This window comes from Danio aesculapii, chromosome 21, assembly GCF_903798145.1.
Source record: "Danio aesculapii chromosome 21, fDanAes4.1, whole genome shotgun sequence".
NCBI classification, from domain to species: Eukaryota; Metazoa; Chordata; class Actinopteri; order Cypriniformes; family Danionidae; genus Danio; species Danio aesculapii.
The window spans coordinates 20,982,746-21,002,304 of record NC_079455.1 but is presented as its reverse complement, the minus strand read 5'-3'; the positions used below and the strand labels follow the sequence as shown (position 1 = coordinate 21,002,304).

At 35.4% G+C, this 19,559-nt stretch overlaps 1 protein-coding gene across 1 annotated transcript in view; it reads right to left on the bottom strand.

The window, feature by feature from the left end:
* igsf9bb (immunoglobulin superfamily, member 9Bb) overlaps positions 1–19,559 on the bottom strand; it is a 189,410-nt gene that overhangs the window by 127,789 nt on the left and 42,062 nt on the right. The window contains exon 3 of the mRNA XM_056446481.1: positions 7,662–7,808. Within this exon, the coding sequence (XP_056302456.1) occupies positions 7,662–7,808 (147 nt within the window). The remainder of the gene's footprint in view (positions 1–7,661; positions 7,809–19,559) is intronic.

Here is a 19,559-nt window from a genome sequence, read left to right as displayed (position 1 = left end):
TTCTTGAAGACAGCAAGTGACTCTGCTGTTCTGATGTAGTTAGGGAGTTCATTCCACCAACTGGGCAGATTGAATGTGAGAGTTCGGGAAAGTGATTTCTTCCCTCTTAGGGATGGAACCACGAGGCGACGTTCATTCACAGAACGCAAGTTTCTGGAGGGCACATATATCTGCAGAAGTGAGAGCAGATACGAAGGAGCCAAGCTAGAGGTCACTTTGTAAGCAAACTGGAGCCATTATTGCTGGACTCGAACCCCGGGATCATGGTCAACTCCTCTCTGCATCTCAAGTCCGCCAACGTACATGACGAGTTAACTGGACAAACTGGTAATAGCAGGAAAGCTGTCCATACGGAGGTAAGCGCTCAGCTGGTAAGAGCGAAAAGGAACAGAATCATACCGTAGCGTTTATTTTAAAGACAAAATGCAGCCATACGTACTTCTGGCTACATGATTCGCAATCTCCAGAAATGTATATAGGGCTATGTTTTCAAAAAAGTTCACCTTAAGCAAATACAAATTACTCATTATCTTCCCCTTAAGTGATTTAAAACATTTGTAAATTTGAACACAAAAGGCGTTTTTTTTTTTTTTTTTAAGAATACTGGAGACCAGTAGCAGTTGACTTCCATGGTTCCATGGTAGGAATAAAAATACACTATGGAAGTCAATGGCTGTAGGTTTACAACATTCTTCAAATACCTTCTTTTGCGTTCAGTAGAAGTAACACAAAGAAGAGTGAATAGGAGAAAATGGGAGGGGGTTGAATAAATGATGATAAAATTATTATTTTTGGGTGAACTATCCATTTAGGTACAAAACAAGTTGGCTATGTGCGATTTCATATAGCTTCAGGAGGATGAAACAAAACTAATAATTCATCTCAAGTCCGCCAACGTACATGACGAGTTAACTGGACAAACTGGTAATAGCAGGAAAGCTGTCCATACGGAGGTAAGCGCTCAGCTGGTAAGAGCGAAAAGGAACAGAATCATACCGTAGCGTTCATTTTAAAGACAAAATGCAGCCATACGTACTTCTGGCTACATGATTCGCAATCTCCAGAAATGTATATAGGGCTATGTTTTCAGAATGAGCCTATGTTGCAACCAACAATATGTACAGTATATTATATACATTTATACCAAAACTGTAATTTAAAAACGTTTTTAACTATAAAAAGACAACTAATTAAAATGCAAAAAAGTTCACCTTAAGCAAATACAAATTACTCATTATCTTCCCCTTAAGTGATTTAAAACATTTGTAAATTTGAACACAAAAGGCGTTTAAAGAGCCCATATTATACATGAAATAGGGTCATATTTAGGTTGTAAGGGTCTCCAACAACAGTCTAATATGCATGCAAGGTCATAAAACACTTTGATGGTCTTATAATCTGCATTTATTTTTACCTAATTATCCCAACGACTCCCATATGAATCGTTCAGCGATTCATTTGTTCCCAACCCCCTCCTCAGCGCGAAGCTAATCTGCGCTGATTGGACCGATGACAGCCTGCTGCGATTGGTCGACAGTGACAGGCTTCAGCACGAGACAGAGTGAAATGCCCAGCTGGTAATCAACTATATAAAAGTAGTCACAGTGCATACACGCTTCATAGTGTAAGGCTTTTTTCACACACACACACAACCCTCCTCAGAAGAACTGGGGAGATCGACGCGAGTCTCTCTCTCTCCCTCTCCCTCTCTCTCTCTCACACACACACACAACGCTCCTCAGAAGAACTAGGGAAAGCGACGCGAGTCTCTCTCTCTCTCTCTCTCTCTCACACACACACACACACACAACGCTCCTCAGAAAAACTAGGGAAAGCGACGCGAGTCTCTCTCTCTCTCTCTCTCTCTCTCTCTCACACACACACACAACGCTCCTCAGAAGAACTAGGGAAAGCGACGCGAGTCTCTCTCTCTCTCTCTCTCTCTCTCTCTCTCTCTCTCTCTCTCTCTCTCTCTCTCTCTCTCTCACACACACACACACACACACACAACGCTCCTCAGAAGAACTAGGGAAAGTGACACGAGTCTCCTGTCTCCTAGCTTACGATCGATCGCCATAGCAACGACAAACGGCAGTGGAACGCGAGCTCACAAAAGCCTTTAACGTTAAATCCGTAAACAAAGCGGCACGCGTCGCGTTTTTAACGTGGCTTACATGTGATAAGAGAATATAAAGAGTAACCGCGTGTACTGTACCAGGTTAACAACTCATCTTTGGGTAGAGACTGTCAATATTATCCATCTGAGCACAGCGTGACTTCATTCGACCGGCGGCGTCTGTGTGTGTGTGTCTAGTGTTTTTTCTGTGTTAGTGGGCGGGGCCGCAGGTTTCAAATCTCCCTGGTTTGCGCGCGTAACTACTGGCGAGGCTTGTGTTTCGTGGCTGCGTCATCGCGAAACACCTAATGACTCGTTATCAAGGCGACTCGTTTGAAGCACTATGAGTCGACTCTTTTATAGATGAATCAATAGTTTTAAACACTGTACACTTACAGATTTAAGCCTTAGCTGGATATTTCACTTCACTACACACTACATGGAAGGGCATTTTCAAAAACCCATAATATGGGCCCTTTAAGAATACTGGAGACCAGTAGCAGTTGACTTCCATGGTTCCAAGGTAGGAATAAAAAAACACTATGGAAGTCAATGGCTGTAGGTTTACAACATTCTTCAAATATCTTCTTTTGTGTTCATTAGAAGTAACACAAAGAAGAGTGAATGGGAGAAAATGGGAGGGGGTTAAATGATGGTAAAATTATAATTTTTTGGTGAACTATCCATTTAAGTACAAAACAAGTTGGCTATGTGCGATCTCGTATAGCTTCAGGAGGATGAAACAAAACTAATAATTCGTGCCACCATTACCAGCGATCTAGGCCTTGTAGATCGCTGGAAAACACACACTATCACCAGGACTACAAATCTACCACTGAATATGAACTACAAACCCCATCATGCACCTCACACACACCAGTTCCAGTTCTCTCCCTGATTGCACACTAGAAGCTGGAAACTCATCATAAACTGATTACTAGGACTATAAAGACATCTCATTCACAAACACTCTTTGCTGAGTCTTGTTTACCAGTAACATTACAAAGCGTTATTCTCATCAAGTCTTGCCGTGCCTTTTGATCCTTGCCTTTCTTCTTGTTTATACCCTTTGCACAGACCTCTTCGCTTGTGACTAGTGATGGTGAAATGAATCTTTCTGAACCAGTGAACCGTTTAACGCAATTGTATTGGAAAAAGGTTTGTTACTCGAAGCTTACAAAATCAGTGCTCAATGAAGACCTCTGCTGGTTAAAGTGTGGGAAAACACTGTGTTGCAAAAATGTCAAATGTTCACAACTGACTAACTCATTTATGTTGTACTACAACAATAGTAATATAAACAAATTTCCCAATTACTGTATTTTTTTACATATAAAGCATGTTACATTACACCACCAATGACTATAATAAAATCCAAGGTATTCATAAGTATTTACATTTACATCCACACCCCTGTTCAGAGCGTGGATCAAACTCGCGATTCCTGCATGGGAGCTGAATGATCTAAGGAAGAGGCTATGATAGTGAGGCATTTACATTGCATTCATCAGCTGCCCTCCTTTACACACTATACTACATTATGCAGTGCCATTCCTTCAAGATAGTCATAAATAATACGCTATTACACACCAGTATAGTTCAAATGCTTTTTACTATAAATAACTATTGTATTTTAGTTAAATTACTGGTTTGTGGGACCGGTGCAGTGCTTTGAAATAGTAAATTTGTATGTAATCGACGCCTAATTTCTCACTGTACACTTACTATACTAACCCATGAGGGTGTTTAAACCTTCATTCATTCATTCATTTTCTTTTCGGCTTAGTCCCTTTACCAATCAGGGGTTGCCACAGCAGAATGAACCACCAACTTATCCAGCATATGTTTTACGCAGCGCATGCCCTTCCAGCCGCAACTCTCATCACTGGGAAACACCCATACACTCTCATCCACAAACATACACTACAGACAATTTAGCTTACCCAATTCACCTCTACCGCATGTCTTTGGACTTGTGGGGGAAACCGGAGCACTCAGAAGTAACCCACGCGAACACAGGGAGAACATCCAAACTCCACACAGAAATGCCAAATGACCCAGCGACCTTCTAGCTGTGAGGCGACAGCGCTACCCACTGTGCTACTGCGCCGCCATTGTGTGTAAACCTTTGAATCAAAATTCGAAGCAGTCTCGTGGGTATAGGAGAACATGAAGCTTCGCATGTCACTGATCACGTGATTATGGCTAAACAAATCAAGCTCTGGTACACTGCTTCACTGTGAGATGTATCTTTTTTTGATACATGCTTCGAAGCCTCGGTGCACAACGTCACATCACTACCTGTGACCACGACTACTCTCTGGATTACCCTCATGCTAATGTTTGCTCCTGTTTGACCATTGCCTGCCTGACTAATCTTTCAATAAACTGCACATGGACCCTCAACTCCATTGTCCAACGTTTTAATGTTACAATTCGGTTGTTTTTCACAAAAGGCAGACATAAAAGAATGTAATTTAGAACTATGTGATGGTGGGCAAATGATGAAGGACATTTCATTTTTCATTTGAGCTTTAAAACAAAGACGCTCACTATAATATGTTACTCAACAGTTACCTGCTTGCATGCTAAACCTTCCCGCTTTATTGAACCATTACATCACTTCCTTTCCCTCCTTAGCACTCATGTGCTCTCACACCTTGAGCGACATTAGTGTGAGTGTATGTGTGTGTGTGCGAGAACGAAAATATCTCAGGAACTGTAAAACAACAGCTCAGAGGCACATAGCGACAGCAGCTAACATGGAGCTAATTTCTTTCCTGAGAGCGGTTCGCACGCGGCACTAACTGCCCCTTAAACGGCCCCAAACACACCAACACTCACTCACACAATACCCTCCAGAAAGCACTTCATCAGCTCACCCTATGCATATATTCATAGAGATATGCAAACGCTTTATGCGTGTGGGTTTTTTTTCTCCTGCCTTTGCACAAAATCCTGCAGAAAGACCTCTGAGAGAACGGGAATTGATAATGAGAGGTGAGAACCTGCCCGTCACACAGATGAGACGCAAACATATTACACTAAACCCTAAAGTACAGTTGAGTCTGTGAATAAATGGTGTAAAGGAGATGCTTATTGTGCTCTCTGAATACTGTGGTGCTTTTCCAGAGCTCTGAATGCATGGCTTGTGGTCTCATAGAAGAAACACTGCTGATATTAGTGTGTTCGTCACACAGAGCCGCAGGGCACACAGTCACACACACATGCACATGTGCCTGATAAACTGGCCTGTCAACACTCCAGACGTGTGTGCTGAGCTGCTAGGTTGAAGACAATTGAAAAAAACAATAGGGCAGGGAGGTAAGACTATATATACAGTATACTTTATATGAAAGACTTTTTTGGTGATGGCAGCTTAAAGACGCCTCTCATATGGAGAATGAAGTCACATGCATTGCACAGGTGTGATTTTATTACAGACTTCGTGTAAAATTCTTGATGGTTCTGTGGGTCTCGTCTATCAAATCTGATCTTTATTTTGTATTCTCTATTGGATTCAAGTCAGGTGATTGGCTGGGCCATTCTACAGCTTGATTTTCTTTCTCTGAAAGCATTTGAGAATTTCTTTGGCAGTCTTCATCTAAATCATCCTGATAATGTAGATGTTGGACTGAAGCGGCTAATTTTCATTTACACTGACGAAGGGCAGAGGGTTGCTGAATAACCTCTGAGAGATTTCAGCTGCTGTCCGGGCTTTCACTGCCTTTCTAAACCTCCCTTTCGTCATGTGTTCAATTCTTTTTTTCCTGTGTCATTTCATTTTATTACACATAACTTAATTTGTAAACTAATTAGATTTGCTTTCTTTTTTTAATATATGTATTTCTTTGGTTGTTATCAACATCTGGTGAAAAATTCAAGTCAACAGCACCTTTAGAAATATGTTTTCTGAGAAAAATGTTGACGTGTTGAATACTTATTTCCCCTATTGTATATGTGTGTGTGTATATACAGCTGGTAAAATAAAAAATACATTATGTATTTAACAAGTTATGTTTTTTTTTCAAGGTAAATATATTTCTGACATTATATTATGACATTAAATTTACCCAGATTTTGGTAAAAACTATCCAAACATACAAATAAAGCAAAACAAAAAAAATCTAAAAAATTAATAATGTGTAATGACAATGAAATGACACAAAGAGGCAACACATAAATAAAATAAAATAAAATAAAATAAAAAAAAATAAAAAAATAAAAATAAAATAAAATAAAAAATAAATAAATAAATAAAATTAAATAAAATTAAAAAATAAATAAATAAATAAATAAATAAATAAATAAATAAATAAATAAATAAATAAATAAATAAATAAATAAATAAATAAATAAATAAAATAAAACAAAACAAAATAAAATAAAATAAAATAAAATAAAATAAAATAAAATAAAATAAAACAAAACAAAACAAAACAAAACAAAACAAAACAAAACAAAACAAAATAAAATAAAAACAAATATTATATTATCAAAAATTAAATTAATATAATTTTACATTCCTCACCATACAATGTCAGAGAATGACATCAGCACCACCCCTTGTCACTCAAAACACTCTCATTCTTCATAAACCTCAAACTAACTCCAAAAACATCAATTAAAAAGATTCACACTGGTCTTACATGAGTAAGGGACACAAACTTCAATATAATTACAACGCGGTTTGTAAATATGAGATGGAACTATAAGATTCACCGCCTTTGTCGACCATGTAAAGGCTGAGTGTATATCACACAGCAATGAGCTCGAGTTAATGTACTGTAACCGGTTTGGGGATTTGGGTGTCTGCTGCCTAGGCAACGCAACCTAGAAGGCACAGTGACACAATGCGTTCACAGGAAGACTGGCACAGTGTCGAAACCAGCCACGATGCGGCAAAACTCCAGTGACTCTGTCTGCAGCAACAGCAAAAACTCAAGAGCTTTTCTCTGCTTAAGGCAAGACACCACAAGTAACAATTAACCAATAATTATCACTGTACTTCCCCACTGGATTTATTACATTAAGAATGATAAAATATTTGTTTTACAAATTTTCTAAAAGTAATGTTAAAATATGCAAAAAATCCAATTTAGAAAATAATGATGGACAAAAATACATCATCAGATTTGTTTTCAGACTATATTGCATATAATCAATTAAATAATTGCTGTAAACAGCTGTAAAAAAAAACAATAAATATATGAATAAAACTGTAAGTGTTTGTTATTAATAAGTGCTGCAGAAGTGGAGATTAAGATTGTTTTTGGATGTTTTCTTTACATTAGAATAGACTGAAAAAAAAAACACGCAATAAAAAGGCAAATGTCTAAAATCTCAAAACCAACAAGCATGTAAAAAAACTTGAGGACAGACAGACACTGAAATCACAGCTTTGTTGTCTTTCACAAAACAAGTGGTAAGAGGACAGTGTAAAAGCAAAGATACTTGAATTTGACATTAGCCTGATCCATCTTTGCTGTGCTGAGTATATAAAGTCAAACTGAACCCTAAGACTGATCTGAGGTCAGAGACTCACCGTTGACCGTGAGATGCACCCAGCTGCCGTTGTGAAAGGTGTGGTACTGTTGTTCCAGCATCAGGACCTTGCACTCGTACCAGCCCTGGTCTTCTGATCGAACCCTCTCAATACGTAGAGATGACTTGCCATGCAGGGTGGCTCGGCCTGTGGGGTTCAGATGCACAAAAAACATTGAGAAATGCTAAAAAGGATTTTCTATCATTTTATTATTTAAATTTAGTAATATTATTATTTAAACACAGTAAATTAAAAAAATATATTTTAAGGTCAGTATTATTAGCCCCTTAAAAATATAAATACATATTTTTCAATTAAACCACTGTGGTCCAATGAATTGCCTAATTAACCTATCCTCCTTCATAAACCTAATTAACCTAGTTAAGCCTTTAAATGGCACTTTAAGCTAAAAACTAATATCTTGCAAAATAAGTAGAAAAATATGATGTACTGTTATCATGGTAATATAGTTTCATCAGGTTTCACCAAGTTAAATGTAAGACTTGTTTAAGTCCATTAAGAATGAAATTTTAGACTTATACAGGGCTAAATGCTAAGGAATTTTTTTTCCAGTTGGAAAAGATTTTCACTAGCCCTATCAAAAATAATTAAAAATAATTAATTAAAAGTATTTTATATAATAATAAAAATTATTTTTATTATAATTTTCAAATATATCCATTCACAAACCCTATAACCCTATTACCAAGAATAGAACAAAATATAGCTGCTAATGACTTTAGTCTACAATAATAATAATTTAACAATAAAAATATATATAGTTCAGGTCAGTATCCTCAGCCGTAAAATAAATATAAAACTTTTAAGCAAATGTTACTTTAAGGAAAGTAATATTTATTAATTTTTATTAATATTTTTTAAATTTTATTAATTTAGCTATTAATTTAGGCGGTTTAATAATTCTGACTTCAACTGTATCTAATTTGGTACATAAAATTGAAATGTATTTACATATTTAAGACATGGTGAATATCAATACAGACTGAAGTACGTTTTCTATTTCTTTTTCTCCCTTATTTACCAAAAAGGCACTGCTATATGTGAAATCTGCTTTACAAGTTTCCTAAAAGTAATGTTAAAATATGGAAATTAGGCTTCATTTCATTAAATACGCACTAATTTCCATACATTTCTGAACATTGGATGAAATCAGGTTCAGAATTTAGAAAATACTAACGGACAAAAATACATTATTAGATTTTTTTAGACAATTATGCATATAATCATTACAATTATATCCATCTGTACAAAAAATCTAATAAATATATAAATAAAACTTAATTTATTAATTATTTCTACACAAATCTATCTAGTTTGGTACATAAAAAAAGACATTTTAAGGTATTTACATATTTATGACCTAGTGAATGTCAATACAGTCTGAAAGTTCATTTTCTATTTCTTAATCTCCCTTATTTACCAAAAAGGCACTGCTATATGTGAAATCTGTCTCTGAAAAACAAAAGACTCTTGTAGAATGCTAAAGTAATTGTATGACCCCATTGTTCGATAACAGAAAAATCTCCCGCAGAAAAAAAGAAGGGCATAAAGGTTTGGCACAACATAAAAGTGAATAAATTACACAGTTCTATTACTGTCAACAAAAAATGTGTTATTTAGTTAACTGAAATAAAGCTCAGTCACTCTCATTCAGCTTATTCCTTCTTCATTAGGGGTCTCCACAGCAGAAAGAACCCACTTACTCTGACATACAGTATGTTTTACCACAACTTAGCCCTGAGAATGCAACCGGCAGTGTCTGGGAAACACCCATACACTCTCCCAGTCACACACTCACATATTACAGCCAATTTACTTTATCCAATTAATCTATAACACATGTCTTTGGACTGTGGGGGAAACTGGAGCACCATGAAAAACCGCTCGCAAAATAAAATTTCTAATACATAAATGTGAATTTTTCAACTGGGACTTTAGCAGATGCTACAGCTTTCTAGTTTGGTGCCTAACATAAGAAAAATCCCCACAGCTATTTACACATTTCATCTGAGTAAATTAAAGCTAATAGCTTATCTTCACTCTTGCCATGATGCACACAGCCTGGCTCCACAAGCGCATCACTCAAGAGGGCTGTTTTGGTGACAGCAGTGTCAGATCCACAGGCCATGAAGGCTGAAGTGAGAGGCGAAGTGGCCCATAGTCATTTCTGACACTCCCATGAGCACATGGAGAAACACACATCTCTAACCGTAGCAGACGTGGCCAAATCCATCATGACACTATGATAGAGCTGGCTGGCTGTGTTCGAGGGTCAAGCAGAGAGCGGGATTTATGCCTTTTTTCTGTATTCTGGCAACACTGCTGGACAGATGGCAGAAAACAACAGCAGCACAGGCAGAGGGACTGCAGGACAGATGTGTTTAAGGCCATTAAGGGCCTGTGTTCGTCCTTAAAACTGCTGCCAATAGCCGATTGATGAAGAATTTGTGATAGTCCCGCAGTGTAAAAAATAAAACAAATGTTATGCATAAATAAACTGCGATTTCTGGAGTGCAGTGAAGGTTTGCTCTGGACTATTTCCAGAGGCTGTGAGTTAACTAAAAATGCTGCATTTAATGCTTAGTTTCTTGCTTAGACTGATTATTTCACTTTATAAGATCTCAATGTACAGTATTGTCAGAAGCCACAGGTGTTCTTTTGCCTACATATACACTCAACAAAAAAAAAAACATACGTAATACTTTTGTTTTAAAGATCTAAAATTTTTCTATGTACACAAAAGGTTAATTTCTCTCAAACATAATTCACACACTTATGTAAAAGTTAAATAGCATTTCTCTTTTGTGAGATAATTCATCCACCTCATAGGTGTGGCATATAAAGATGCTGTTTAGACAGCATGATTATTGCAGAGGCATGGCTTAGGCTGGCCACTATAATGTGCAGTTTTTTTCACACAGCACACTGCCACAGGGGCTGCCAGTTTTGAGGGAGCATGCAGTTGGCATGCTAACTTCAGGACTGTCCACTGGAGCTGTTGTCCATGAACTGAATGCTCATTTCTCCACAATAAGCCATCTCCAAAGGTGTTTCAGAGAATTGGAAGTACATCCACTTGGCTTCAGAACCACATACCATGTGTAACCACACCATCCCATGACCTCCACATCCAGCATCTTGAGATCCAAGATCGTCTGAAACCAACCACCCGGACAGCTGCTGTATCAACAACCGGCTTGTATAAGATTTTCAGCACAAACTGTCAGAAAACATCTCAGGGAAGCTTATCTGAATGCTCGACATTCTCATTGAGGTCCCAACCATATTGCAGTTCATCATTGTAACTGACTTGAGTAAGCAAATGCCATCTATGTGTCCAAGTGTTCCTCTATGGTCCTGGAGAGCCAGTGTCCAGCTTAGTTTAGCTCCAACTTACTTCAACACACCTGCCTGGAAGTTTATAGTATACCTAGAATAGCTTGATTAGCTGGTTCAGGTGTGTCTAATTGCAGTTGGAACTAAATTCTGCAGGACAACGACGCTCCAGGACCGAGTTTTGGGCACCCCTGATCTAGGCTGTACAACATACACACATACATACATACATACATACATACATACATACATACAGACAGACAGACATGAAGACATACATAAATGCAATTTACACTTTCCAACTTTCAAAAATTGTTAAATATGCAAATTATCAGCCAATCATATCATGTTAAATGGAGTTCAGAAGGCAGTTCATGACCCCTTTAATGTCAGGTGGAAATCGTAATGCATCTTAGTTGTACACTTGTAATTAAATCAATAAAAACATAATATTTCCAGACGCTAAGAAGGTTCTTGGTTTAAAATACTAATTTCAAAGTAACCTTGTAAATAAATATATATAATAAGGTTTTAAATATTTCTATCTTTTTTCTCCTTTTAATTAAACTAGTACTTAAATATGTCCACTGAAAATGTCTCTGACAAACCAAGGTCACAAAATCAAAAGCCTTTAGAAATCCTCCTTACACACAGTAGCTTGTGTGAGGACCGGTAAATCAATAACACTGAAGGAGAAGCAGAAGCGAAACGAGAACGGTCAAACGCCTGGCCTATTTTTACAGCTGGGAGAGAGTGTTGATGAGAGCAGGAGAAACAACGCTGACACGCGATGTAGGTTAAAGATAGTCCCCAGGAAGTCACACACTGGAGGTCAATACAGTATGGAAGTGCATTTTCCCTCTCTCTCTATCGATATTGCTAACCTGTATATGTGCAATGATTGAATGTGAATCTTAATTCACATTATAGTTAACTAACTCAAGTATCATATAAACTAGAGCTGAAATAATGCATAATAAAAAATAAGGTAAAATGCTAATTTAAACACTTGAAAAAATATATAATGAGATTCAATTTCTTTTGCTTTCTTTTACACTGTAAAATATTCTTGCTGCCTTAATTTTTTTTTTGTTAAATCAAATAAATTTTTTAGTTTTCTCAACTTAGTAAGTAAGTATGTGTATTTATATAGCGCATTCAGGCCCGTAGCCAGGGGCGTTCAGGTTGTTCGAAAGACCCACCCCCTACTAACAAAGTCCAGAATTTGGCACCCATGGAACTAATTTGTCTCATTTTTGAAAGTATGCCATCATACACTGTGAAACTAACCAATAAAATAAGGCTTTAAAGCAAATAAAATGTTTAATTATTCAAATTTACAAATTCTGACTGAGGAAATGATCTGGCCAGTTTGTTATTTACCTACAGGCTACAGTTTTTAATGCTTTTTAGTTGTGTATGGATCTATGTATGTATATTGTGTGTTTTTAATAAGTTTTAATAGATTTCTATTTTTTTTTAATGATGCATGATAATGATTTTGTATTTTAAAAAATAAGTATTTTTTCATATTTCTTTATTCTAAATTTGTAATTTAAAATTCTAACCTCATAACATTATTTATAAAATTGTGATACCTTAGTTTAAATGCACATTTCTAAATAAACACTTTTTGATAAAATAGTATGGTAAGCACTTTGTAGGAAATATTTTTGTTGTATCAAAAAGTGTGGTTATGATCACTATTTGACAAGTTAATGTAGCAAAGATAAGTGCTTAAAATGACACAAAAATCCAGTATTTGAACCTCATAATATCATAGAAATTGAGGAGAATAACTGCAAAATGCTCCACTTATTGAGAAAAAAGAACCACACCTTTCAATAGGCTGGCAACGGGTCTGGCATTTATAGTGTAGGGCTGGGCAATTTGGCCTAAAATCAAAATCTCGATTAATTAAACTATTTAACTTGATTACGATTAATGAATGACTATTTTATTTTTATAACTATATATATATATATATATATATATATATATATATATATATATATATATATATATATATATATATATATATATATATATATATATTGCCTTCATACTTTTTTGAACAGTTTTGTACATTAAATACAGTATGCTCACATACTACAAGTCAGAGATTTTCGAATAAAGGGTGCTAGATACTTGATTTTAAAATAATTGAAGGAAACACATTTATCTGTGATTATTTATTAAACAGTCACTTTTTTTCTTATAAAAAAGTAAAAATGAATAACTTGCACTTTTGGATACAAAATAAATTATTTTCAGTGCTTTTCATATTAAAAGCATAATATAAGCAGTATTTCTTCTAAATAAAATAACTCTTGTATACCCTTTAAAGAATATTTTAAACAGCGCATTTCTTGCATCTTCTGTAAACAAATATTTTAATGTAAATAATAATTTTAATGTAATAGAAAATATGCTGTCTCAAGGCATCTCTGGCGCAGTTTACAATCGCAAAGTAAGGTTCAGGAATCGGTCCATCATCTTACTAGACCAGCGATCATGTGGTTGCAAATTGGCCGCAGAAGAATAGATCCGCCTCAGACTTTAAAGGCTGATTTATACATCTGCATCAAGTGATCGGCGTGACCCACGGCCCTTGCCTTGCGTGTAGCCGTGAATTGGTATACTTCAGGTTTGCCTTTTTCTGAATGCTACATTAATGTAGAAGTAGCTAAAAATTGCTCATTCAGAGGCGGGAACAGGCAGACGTGCAACATCTTTAATCATAAGGTAAACACAAAACAGCTCCTCCACGGGACTCCACACTTGTAAACACTCACTCCAATGGAGGGCTCACTGCTGTCTCGCTGTCACAGACCAATCGACCAATCACAGACTTTGCACTTACATTTTTTGAGAGGTGCATGGGTATGCGACCGCGTGAAGATATAAATGAGTATAAATCAGCCTTAACAAAGCGGGGTCATGTGACTTTACAGACAGTAGGGAAAATAAGCCAAAAAAATCGACCTGGGAAAATTAGGTTGATTATAGGTTCTGAATTAATCATCCAGCCCTAGTGTATGGCCATTCACCCAAAGTGCTTCACAGTCATTGGGGGGGGGGTCTCTCCACACCACCACCAGTGTGCAGCATCCACTTGGATGATGTGACAGCAGGCACAGGACAACGGCGCCAGACAGGCCAACGCTCACCACACAAAAGCTATAGGCCCAATTCAGTGGATGGAGATAATTTGGAGGCCATGATGAGTAAGGGCTGATGGAGGGAATTTGGCCAGGACAAATTACGAGTAGTGCCATGGGATTGTTAATGACCACAGAGAGTCAGGGCCTCAGTTTAATGTCTCATTTGAAAGATGGGGCTCACTTACAGTATGGTGTCCCCTTCACTTTACTGGGACATTAGGACTCACACAGACTGCAGGTTAAGTGCCCGCTGCTGGCCTCCTTGGCCTCCAACAGCAACCTAGTTTTCCCATGTGGTCTCCTATCCAGGCTCAGCCTTGCTTAGCTTCAGTAAGTTACCGGTCTTGGGCTGCGGGGTGATATGGCTGTGGCAACTTAAATCAATCAAACTTAAATAACTTTGTATAACTTGTAAGAATGAACTTGTAAAAAATGTCATTGAAACCTGATTAACTAAGTTAAAGCAACATAAAAATATTTGTTGTCTTGACTTCTTGTAATAAAATCTTTTAAAGTATAGATGAACCAGCTGTACCCCCCCCCCCACCTTTTTACCCTATTTAACCTACCATTCAATATTTGCCCATTTCAAACTAAACTAAACTAAAATAAAATAAAATAAAAATAAAAATAAAAATAAAAATAAAAAAATTAATTAAATTAAATTAAATTTAATTAACTGCACCAAGAAAAATTTGCACTTAAAGTACTAAAATTGGTAAAAAAAATAATAATATGTATATACATATATATACATATATATACATATATATATATATATATATATATATATATATATATATATATATATATATATATATATATATATATATATATATATATATATATATACGTATATATATATATATATATATATATATATATATATATATATATATATATATATATATATATATATATATATATATATATATATATATATATATACGTATATATATATATATATATATATATATATATATATATGTGTGTGTGTGTGTGTGTGTGTGTGTGTGTGTGTGTGTGTATAAAACATGAAAACTAACATGAAAACTATATAATAGAGTAATAATCAAATAAATCCAACATCAACCGTATTTCAATAATACAAAAAAATATATATTAAATGAACACAATAAATAATTGAGTGGAAAATCCCTTTCGGATGTTTCCCAGTGTTGGGTTGCAGCTGGAGGGGTCACTGCTGCGTAAAACATATGGTGGATAGATTGGTGGTTTACTCCGCCAATAAGAAAATGAATGAATGAATGAATGAATGAATGAATGAAAATCCCTTACATAAAAAGTCATTAAAAACGCAGTTACACAGTAATTCAAAGATCTCCAGCATTCCATGTCTTTTTTTAGTTCCCATGAATCTGAGCCTAAAACATTGAAAGAATTGCTTTTTTGTCTCTCTTTTGCATTAATGAATAATACAGTGACTATTAAGTTATGTGATGTGGTCTCTATGTAATCTCAATCTCATGCTTACACAAAGGCCCATTACATGCCATTCATATGGAGTGATTTGATGACAAGCAGGCTTTTTGTGGTGGATGTGGGATATCTATGCTGTATCTGTGTGTATCTGTGTCCGAGTCTCACGCACTGAGACACACAGAGCTACTGTAGATGTGCTGAGTGCAGTCATTAGTCTGGTGGATACAGAGCCTCTACAGGCCAGAGGTCAGAGGAAATACACTGCTCAATGAGGCTGTGTGTGTTTACAGGTCAGAGAGGCACACAGATTGTCTACGACACAGTTATAGATCCTGCTCTGTGGAGAGAAAAAAAAACTGGCAGAAATACAAGGCTTCTTCCTTTGTGGAACGATATGAATAGAGTGAAAATATGACTCAAACAAAGCAGGATTATTATAATCTAAAACCAAAATCATAAAACCTAAACCAGTTGTGTTACTTGAAATAGATAGCAAAACCATTACTGGGAGATTTTATATATTCTACAGACAACAATTTTTAGGATTATAATTTACAACATTACAAACATGACCTTGCACAATACAATCAAAGCGCAAACTGTTTTCTTCATGTACTGTACATTTCAAATATTTTGGTCCGTTAGTTAATGTTAGTTAATGTATTTAATTACAGGAACAAACAATTAATAATACATTTATTACAGTGTTTATTCATTTTTGTTAATGTTAGTTTTAGTAAATTTTGAACTGTGATTAATAAATGATATTATTGATATTATTTATTATATAAATAGACCATTATTATAAAAAGTTGCCAAAATATTATATTATATTATATTATATTATATTAGATTAGATTATATTATATTATATTATATTATATTATATTATATTATATTATATTATATTATATTATATTATATTATATTATATTATATTATATTATATTATATTATATTATATTATATTATATTATATTATATTATATTATATTATTCATTCACTCATCTTCTTTTCGGCTAAGTCCTTTTATTAATCTGGGGTCGCCACAGCGGAATGAACCGCCAACTTATCCAGCATATGTTTTACGCAGCGGATGCCCTTCCAGCTGCAACCCAGTACTGGGAAACATCCATACACACTTGCATTCACACACATACACTACAGACAATTTAGCTTACCCAATTCACCTATAGCGCATGTCTTTGGACTTGTGAGGGAAACCGGAGCACCCGAAGGAAACCCACGCAAACACGGGGAGAACATGCAAACTCCATTCAGATTTAATCAATTATTTAAATAAGTATAAGGTGACTAAAATCTACATGAAACAGGACACATCCATATACTATACACATTCCTCTCACAAGGAGAACATGCACTCCACACAGAAATGCCAACTGACCCAGCCGAGGTCTATTGACCTTCTTGCTGAGGTGATCGTGCTATCCACTGCACCACCATGATGCCCTATATTATATTATATTATATTATATTATATTATATTATATTATATTATATTATATTATATTATATTATATTATATTATATTATATTATATTATATTATATTATATTATATTATATTATATTATATTACACTTAACTTATATTACACATTTCCCCGTATATCTCTGAGCTAATACACCCCTATAAGCCCACTCTCTCAGGTCATCTGATCAGCTTCTCCTAATTGCACCAAAAACAAAGCATAAGCTTAGAGGGGTCCGTGCTTTTGCTGTGGTGGGTCGTAGACTTTGGAATGATTTGCTGCTGCCCATTGGACAGCTCATTTGTTTTCATTGGCATTTGACACCTGTTCTTAATACCTGGTTATTTTAATTTACGTGCCTTTTTAGATAGTTTAGCTATATTTATCTTGTATTTTATGTATTTTATAGTCTATTATGCTTATTTTGTTGTATATTTTCTGTACAGCACTTTGGCTCACATATGTGTTTTTAAAGTGCTTCATACATAAAGTTTGAATTCTTCCATCAGCTTTCCACTGACAAATTGTCTCATTCTATTCTATTCTATTCTATTCTATTCTATTCTATTCTATTCTATTCTATTCTATTCTATTCTATTCTATTATATTATATTATATTATATTAAAGAAATAGGATTTTAAATCACACACATCCCAGGTTTCCCAGCACCAGCCAGACCAGCTACCTTTAAAATGTTTCAAAATCCCAGTTTTAAATCCCTGTTCCCAGCCTTCCTCAATGTGCTAAAATCACTGCTGAAAATGCATCGGAGGATTCAGGATGAGAGTTAAAAAAAAATCCCAAATCTCATTACTATTCACTGTGAGTGAGAGCCATTAAAATTGCATGTTCTGCCCCGAGCCACGTCTGATAAACTATCACAGTTTCTTTGCTTTTATAAATCTGACATGCTCTTAAATTATGCCCTTTCTGTTTCCACTCCTTATCAATGATGTAATTTCCAATCTCAATTAGGAAGAAATTTGCACTCCTCACACCCCCTTTCGACCCTCTTTCAGAGATCAGCACCCGTTCTACCTGTCCGCAGATCTGGAGCACTAGATATTAGCTTTTTTTTCTAATCCATCAACATGTTTTGACTCATAATCTGTTGACACGGCGCCTCTTACACTGTGATAAAGCTTTCAGAGATTAAATATTGTGCTGAGGTCTGGACTGGCCTGATTTGTACAGGCAACATTATGTGTCTTCATTTCAGAGGGTCAAATATAAAGCCCACTGCAATACAGTACATTTTACATGAAATACATCCATATAGATGTAGTCTTACTCACTGAAGTGTATTTATTGGCCGATTATTGAACAAACTAAATTGCACAAGCCATTAACATGAAACTGTTACATAGTTAAAAATCAGTTGTGTTTTTGTAAGTAAGTTGTCTTTAAATTGTCTATTATTAATTTAAATTTACTAATTACATTTAGTAATAGCCTGTAGGCCTTTATAGCTCTGTCACATTCAACATAGGTGGAAAATAATACTCACCAATACAACAGAAATATGCTGATGTTTTTGGGCTGTTGCTGATTATGAGATTAAATAAAATAAATAAATAGAAACTGAGTTTAAATTAAACTAAGCTAACCTGAACTTGCATTATGGATGTGCAGCCGACAAAACTGCAGGAACTGTGTGATGCTGTCATGTCAATATGGAACAAAATTTCTGAGGAATATTTCCAGTACCTTGTTGAATCTATGCCACAAAGGATTAAGGCAGTTGATGAAGGTAAAAGGATGAAGGCAAAAGGGGGTCCAATCCGGTGCTAGTAAGGTGTACCTAATAAAGTGGCCAGTGAGTGTACATATAAATACACATAAAAATGCAAAAAACTGTCTCATGGTTTTTACTAACAGTGGTAGTAACAAAACTGGCCATTCACCAGGCACTGTTTCACCAGACCCTCTTCTCTAATTTGATTGTGATTATTTTGCATCAGTCAGGAACAATATTGTAGTATAAAAGCAAAAAGACACTCGTTATTAGCAGATAGTTTCTAGTTAAAATAAAAGTATTCAATTTCTAAATAGACACATCCCTACCTGAAACATCCGGAAATGCTGTTCTCTTTAACCATGAACATAAAGATGAGACATAAAAAAGCCAACCTTCAAGCTACTGTATAAAGCAGGGTTCACATAAGAGTAGCTTTGAGAGAATCACACTTCTTTTGTTGGGATAAATTCATGTTTTATCTGATGAAGATATTAGATAATAACCTCATACTTAATAGAAACTGGCTTTTCAATAGTTTCTTGTGTCAAACCAAAGGCACTCAAGAAGTCTGGGACTGCAATAGTTGAAGAGAAACCCTTTTTTTCTCAAAAACAAGTTCAAATTTTGCTTCAAAACAGTTAAATGAATATCAGTGCAAAACAAATGTAACTAACAACATATAAATGTAACTAAAACACTGACT